General features: G+C 48.2%; 1 protein-coding gene across 1 annotated transcript; it reads right to left on the bottom strand.

The window, feature by feature from the left end:
- Positions 1–812: 812 nt before the first annotated feature.
- LOC138367956 (uncharacterized) lies at positions 813–1571 on the bottom strand. Its single transcript, XM_069330240.1, has one exon. It carries the CDS (start codon positions 1569–1571, stop codon positions 813–815), a length of 759 nt encoding a protein of 252 aa, XP_069186341.1.
- Between the last annotated feature and the right edge of the window lie 5805 nt (positions 1572–7376).

Genomic DNA, 7376 nt, shown 5'->3' with positions numbered 1-7376 from the left:
TCTATTGCTATCTGATAAATGATATTTGACTTAAGAAAACAAGGGCGAGGACATGATACTGACCACGAATACAATACCGGAACAAGGTTAAAAAATAAAGGCAAGGACGATAAAGTGTTTTTTGACGACGTTTCAAGTTGATGAAAGTGGACTCTGCAACAGGATTAGGGAACACAATACAGTGAACAGGGAGAGTACTAGTCAAGCTAGGAGAGCTAGGAGAGCTAGAAGAGCTAGGAGAGTTAGGAGGGCTATGAGAGCTAGGAGTGCTAGGAGAGTTAGGAGTGCTAGGAAGCTAGGAGTGTTAGAAGTGCGCTCAGAGGAAAAAGGGAGTATAAGCGTGACTGTACGTTGCTGGGAGAGCTAGGAACCTAGAGAGCTAGGAAGCAAGGAGGGCTAGGAGAGCTAGGAGAGCTAGGAGGGCTAGGAGAGCTAGGAGAGCTAGGAGGGCTAGCAGTGCTAGGAGTGCTAGGAGAGCTAGGAGAGCTAGGAGAGCTAGGAGTGCTAGAAGTGCGCTCTTGGGAGTATATGCGTGACTGCACGTTGCTGGGAGAGCTAGGATTGCTATTTCTATTTTTCATTTAAAAACATTTCTGACAATTTTTCTTTTTACAGGCATTCAATATTGCTTTCATTTATTTGAATCTCTGTTACACTTTTGTTAATCGTAAATCAATTAATACACGTATAGAATCAACAACACTCCTTGAAAAAGATCCAATATCATTGTAACCAATTCTTTAATTCCTATGAATAACTAGTTACTAAGTAAGAATTAAAATAATTCTGAAGTGACTGGTCTCCCAAAGAAACTAATTTAAAAGAATGCTTTCAGGTATTTCTTTTCCAACATGGGCACGGGAGAATTTTTTTTGAGAGGAATATCGCCAATTCGGGCACAAGCTCTCAAAATGTCCGGCCATGCCCCGGGCCAGGTGTCCGGCCATGCCCCGGGCCAGGTGTCCGGCCATGCCCCGGGCCAGGTGTCCGGCCATGCCCCGGGCCAGGTGTCCGGCCATGCCCCGGGCCAGGTGTCCGGCCATGCCCCGGGCCAGGTGTCCGGCCATGCCCCGGGCCAGGTGTCCGGCCATGCCCCGGGCCAGGTGTCCGGCCATGCCCCGGGCCAGGTGTCCGGCCATGCCCCGGGCCAGGTGTCCGGCCATGCCCCGGGCCAGGTGTCCGGCCATGCCCCGGGCCAGGTGTCCGGCCATGCCCCGGGCCAGGTGTCCGGCCATGCCCCGGGCCAGGTGTCCGGCCATGCCCCGGGCCAGGTGTCCGGCCATGCCCCGGGCCAGGTGTCCGGCCATGCCCCGGGCCAGGTGTCCGGCCATGCCCCGGGCCAGGTGTCCGGCCATGCCCCGGGCCAGGTGTCCGGCCATGCCCCGGGCCAGGTGTCCGGCCATGCCCCGGGCCAGGTGTCCGGCCATGCCCCGGGCCAGGTGTCCGGCCATGCCCCGGGCCAGGTGTCCGGCCATGCCCCGGGCCAGGTGTCCGGCCATGCCCCGGGCCAGGTGTCCGGCCATGCCCCGGGCCAGGTGTCCGGCCATGCCCCGGGCCAGGTGTCCGGCCATGCCCCGGGCCAGGTGCTCGTATGGGCTATGTATTTATTACCTTTCAAAATTCTCTCGATGGGAAATTCAATTTTGATACAAACTTCAACAAATTCCAATTTTTTTTTTAACATGCTATTTGCGTTTCAGTTTAAATCTGAGTAGAGTTTAGAGAGTTCGTTCACTCCAACTCTGCCTTCTGGCGCCAGCACCACTCTTTAAAATAACTTTACGTGGGAGTTAATGTACTTTGTAATGGAGATTTAATGGTCCTAATGACAATTTATTTATATATTTTACAATACAATAGTTGCATATGCCACGATGTGACAATTATTTTAATAATAATGACATTATTACTATCAGTATTAAGCTGACAGTTTACCAGTATACACACACACCCCTAGGGCGCCTGGCGGCTGAGTGGACAGCACGCTGGATACGTAGTCCTGATGTCCGTGGGGTTCGATTCCCGACGGGAAAACAGATAGGCAGACTTTCTTTCACCCTGATGCCCCCATTACCTAGCAGTAAATAGGAACCTGGGAGTCAGACAGCTGTTACGGGCTGCTTCCTGTATATGTGTGTATGGATGTATATATACAAAACAGTTGATTGACAGTTGAGAGGCAGGCTGAAAGATCAGAGCTCAACCCCCCCGCAAGCATAACTTAGTGAACACACACACACATACACATACACACACACACACACACACATATACACACACACACACACATATACACACACACACACACACACACCTGGGGTGCATATAACACTATAACAACCGTGTGTGCGCGTAACTAGCGAACATCCGCGTATCCTCCAGACACCTATACAACGATTCTTCACCCTCATGGGTAAGATCCTTCAAGGCATTCACAAAGTGAACAGATCTTAAATGTTCAGCATGAAGAAAAACAGGACGAAAAAGGCGTAAGTGTGGACACTAGAAACTCAGGCGAGCCATAGGGGAATGCATGAAAGCACCTCTTCACTGTAAGAACAGTGAGCAAGAACTGCAAGAACAGTGAGCAAGCAGTAATCAGCTGAATACGCAGTTTGACGAAGCTAACCTGATACATCTTTCCAAGATGGTTAAGACACGAACGAAGAGGATGGGGAAATAGCCATTGCAAAAGGCGACTAAAAGGCAGAGCCCAGGAAGTGAAGGTAATATTCGTACACAAGGTCACACTAGAGGTCACACTAGAGGTCACACTAGAGGTCCAACGTAACGAGAAGGACAGCCAAGAGCAGCAGCAGCTACTGACGAAGGTCATGCCAACTTGCGCCCCACAGGCAGCAGCAGCAGAGTGCCTCCGGATGGAGCAAACTTTGTTATCTCTCAGCTAAGAGATCAAAGTCTCCAGGGAGCATGTCAAGAGCTGCTACGACACTAGGAGGAGAGCGAGAGAGCGAGAGAGAGAGAGAGAGCGAGAGCGAGAGCGAGAGAGAGAGAGAGCGAGAGCGAGAGCGAGAGAGAGAGAGAGAGAGAGAGAGAGAGAGAGAGAGAGAGAGAGAGAGAGTAGCATCAGCATCATACAATAATGGCGGGAAGAAGGGTGGACAACTGGAAGGTAATCCAACCTAACCTGGTCAGTGAGAGCACTGGAGGCAGGAAGGGGAGGCGGGAAGGGGAGGCGGGAAGGGGAGGCGGGAAGGGTGTGGTGGTCGGAGTGCATCACCTGGGAACACACAACACGGGGGGGGGGGGGGCAAAAGATGCTGGGACCCCTTAAAGAAGACGTCTGGTAAACAGGGGTGAAAGGTATCTCTATTATCATTAACACATCTCACGTTCCATTACTTGTGCTTTAGTAAAGACCCAGGGGCCAACCCATCAAGGACTTGTTAGTGTCCACTTACGAAACCGGTACATCTTTCCGTTATAGTGTGGACTCCAATGGACTGTTGTTATGGTGTGGACTCCTATATGGACTGTTGTTATAGTGTGGACTCATATATGGACTGTTGTTATAGTGTGGACTCCTATGGACTGTTATAGTGTGGACTGAACCGCCAGATGCGCGAGCTTAACAGATCAACAAACACCTTGACTTTTTTACCTAATCCTCCTTATACGAGTTATTTACATTTTAATGTGTATATTATCACACACATTTAGGGGAGCCTCGTAGTTGGTAAAGAGAGTGTTGATATATAATGAATACACTATATAGTAATGTTATTGTCTGCTTTCAGTAGCAGTGGTATAGATAGTCAAGTAACCATCATAGAAATGAAAGAACTCCCGGAATTAAAACATTATTATTATTATTATTATTCGCATCTTTATTGACAAAATTAATTACAATTTTGCCTAATCTGAGGATTCTGATAGTCTTATTAAAGTGAGGATAATGCTAGTATTCACTGTCACGCAGGACAGAGGGTCATACATAAGACAATAGGTCTAAACTGTAGGCTGAAGCACATATATATCATGGTTACAATCAATGTTTTAATGTATGGATATGTGAAAACAACTTTCTACTTAAAACATTAGCATTAAAAGCAGTATACCCAATCTCAATGATACTGACGATATCTTCCTCTCTGATCTATGGAAACTGATATAGAATACTTATCTAGAATTAAGTCAAATATTTCAGATAACAGAAACCTGAAATCTGGCAGACACACAAAAGCCTCCAAACATCCTGTGGCTGACACACTCGACATGGGACGCTACCAAAAAGAAAAAAAGAATGTAGAAGCAAAAAAATGAAACCTGTGTGTGGCAGTAAATGTTAGCTGGAGAGGGAATCAGAACGTCGTCTCCTGACAGTGGAGGAGAAATTATGAGTCCACTTTTGGACACAGTACACTCCAGATAGGCGGGAGCTGCCCTCAGCGTATTTCTCAGCGGTGACAAAGTCGCGTCTAGATGTGACGTAGTAAATAGTTCTGGAGTGAATGTGTCTCCAGCAGGTGGTGCGGGAACTAACGCCAGCAGGTGGTGCAGCAGGTGGTGCGGGAACTAACGCCAGCAGGTGGTGCGGGAACCTAACGCCAGCAGGTGGTGCAGCAGGTGGTGCGGGAACTAACGCCGGCAGAAGGAAAGAACCACACGCAAAACACATATTTTTCTGTGACGATTTTTTCCTGTAGTTTTAATGAACAACAACAAGTCAGACTATCACTTAATCAGCCTTTCTGTCTCGTAGGTAAATGTCATCTAAACTACCTAAGCTATTTCTTAAATAATAAAAGGCCTGCAGCCTCCGTCGTTACCGTGTGTGTGTGTGTGTGTGTGTGTGTGTGTGTGTGTGTGTGTGTGTGTCTCTCTCTCTCTCTCTCTCTCTCTCTCTCTCTCTCTCTCTCTCTCTCTCTCTCTCTCTCTCTCTCTCTCTCTCTCTCTCTCTCACACACACACACACCTTACGACACTGGAAGACAGAAGAGTAAGGGGAGACATGATCACTACCTACAAAATCCTCAGGAGGAATTGACAGGGTAGACAAGGATAAACTATTCAACACTGGCGGGACGCGAACAAGAGGACACAGGTGGAAACTGAGTACACAAATGAGCCACAGAGACGTTAGAATGCACTTTTTCAGTGTCAGAGTAATTAACAAATGGAATGCATTAGGCAGTGATGTGGTGGAGGCTGACTCCATACACAGTTTCATATGTAGATATGATAGAGCCCAGTAGGCTCTGGAATCTGTACACCAGTCGATTGATCTGTTGAGAGGCGGGACCAAAGAGCCAAAGCTCAACCCCCGCAAGGACAACTAGCTGAGTACAATAGGGAAAACATCCTCAGTGTAGAGAGAAAGTGAAACTGGAGGAAAAATTCAAAGCGTCCGAGGTGGCGGACTGTGAATGGGCAAGAAACTGGCCTCACACAACAGGCGGGAGGGTGTGTCAACGCCGCTAGAAAAGGGTGCAGGCAGCTGTGAAAAAAGGCAGGACGCTGGAGAACAGGCACAGTGTGCCGGGTAAAGAGGCAAGATGCTTGGGAAAAGCCACAGGTGCTGCGCGCGAGACTGGGTGCACAGAGCTAAGAAATAGACAGAGCACCTTGAGCCTAAAAAAAAAAAACTCCAATCTAGCACCAATTTGGTGACAAAATGAAATATTGCGAGCCTGTAACAGCGTCATTTCTCAGGTGACGAGCGTGTTATCCTGACCATGTCCACGACCAACTATGTCCAGAGGTCAGACACTGCTCACTGAACCATCCTTACAACCACCTGGACCTTATGAGCTCGTATATGACCATCCGTAGAACCATCCATACTAATTCTCCTGCTGGTCTTACTAGGTGTAAATATGACTTTCATCCTTGTAGAACGATATCCATGAACCAGCCATACACACCACCTGGCTGCGTCCCACCACTCCCTATCACAATAATGTGTTGTATACACATCAACATCAAACCGTCAGTAAACGCTAATAAAACTGGAAAGACAAGTCACCCCTCCAGCGAATCCTGACGATCCATAGAGTATTACCATCACCCTCTCTCTCTCTCTCTCTCCCTTCCTTTCCCTCTCTCTCTACCCCTCTCTCTCCCTCTCTCTCTCTCCATCACCAGCCAAACCCACCAATACCCCCTGCTGCTACTGCTGCTGCAGCTGCTGCTGCTACTGCTACTGCAGCTGCTGCTGCTGCAGCTGCTGCTGCTGCTAGTGCTACTGCTGCTGCTGCTGCAGTCTGCCACCATCACAGCTTGGCTTTGATGCCTTTGTTCACACCACCTTCGCCTCGATTATCAAATCTCCTGAATTATTTGATAGATTTGCTTCACCGTACACCAACCACATAACCTTTACTGTGTACACTGTTACACAACCACTACAGCCAACCATTAGAAAACGGCTTTACGTGTTTACAATTATATAGAGAACTCGTACTTGTCACTGAGAGATACAGTACAGGAGATGAGTCAGGTAATGTTTTTATTTACGGTGGCTGTGTTATCCCGTTACCATGACGACATCTTTCTTCTCAAGGCTTCCTACTTTCTACCACGCTCCCTCGTCACCACAATACCCTTCACCACACGTCCACCACAATAAACCTCACAGCACAACACCACCACAATACACTTCACCGCAACACCACCACCACAATACCCTTCACCACACGTCCACCACAATACCCCTCACAGCACAAAATCCCCATCACTACTCCCCATCACATTCCTGGTCTTGCTCCACCTCATTCCTACCCCCCCCCATTTCTCTCTCCTGGCTGCCTCTTCCTCCTCCTCTTTCTCCTCCCCCCCCTTAACACTTATCATTCTCCTTCACTACGCACTTCTTGTCCCTTCCAATCTTCTCGTTTCCCATCTTCCTCTTTCATCTCTCGCTCCTTCTCCTCGGAGTGTACCGGCTCCTGGTTTACAACATCTGCTGCGCCCCAGAATTCACGATTTAGACTCTGGGGGAGACTTGAGGTTCTCTGATATTCTGTTAGAACTGGAGTGAACCTGCACCTCACCGCATCCAAACTGCTCTATTTTAACGCCATTTTATCCGTGCTATTAAATAGTGCCGAAGATCTTAGACGCGACTACAAACCGAATACCCGTATTAACTTGTGCGTTTGAAAAGCAGTTGGAAGGGCATAGCATTATTTAGAGACTTTTGTTTACTCTAGAGATAAGGATCATTGAGGGTATTTAAGTGTCGTTAAGCGAGTGCGGTAATAGCGAGCCGCTGCACGGAGGTGTTGTTTAAGTTCATCACAGCAGGCACCCGCACGCCCTAACTGCCAACCTCGCCTGCTTTAATTATTATTTTTGTTATTAACACGTTTATATCTGCATTAGTGCAGCTGCCCTAGACTATATGAAGGGGAGTA

This window comes from Procambarus clarkii, chromosome 24, assembly GCF_040958095.1.
Source record: "Procambarus clarkii isolate CNS0578487 chromosome 24, FALCON_Pclarkii_2.0, whole genome shotgun sequence".
Taxonomy (NCBI): domain Eukaryota; kingdom Metazoa; phylum Arthropoda; class Malacostraca; order Decapoda; family Cambaridae; genus Procambarus; species Procambarus clarkii.
This window is presented reverse-complemented; position numbering and strand designations above follow the sequence as displayed.

What these genes read in the sequence shown, in the direction of transcription:
- LOC138367956 (XM_069330240.1), bottom strand. Translation starts at nt 1,571, where the DNA reads ATGGCCGGACACCTGGCCCGGGGCATGGCCGGACACCTGGCCCGGGGC.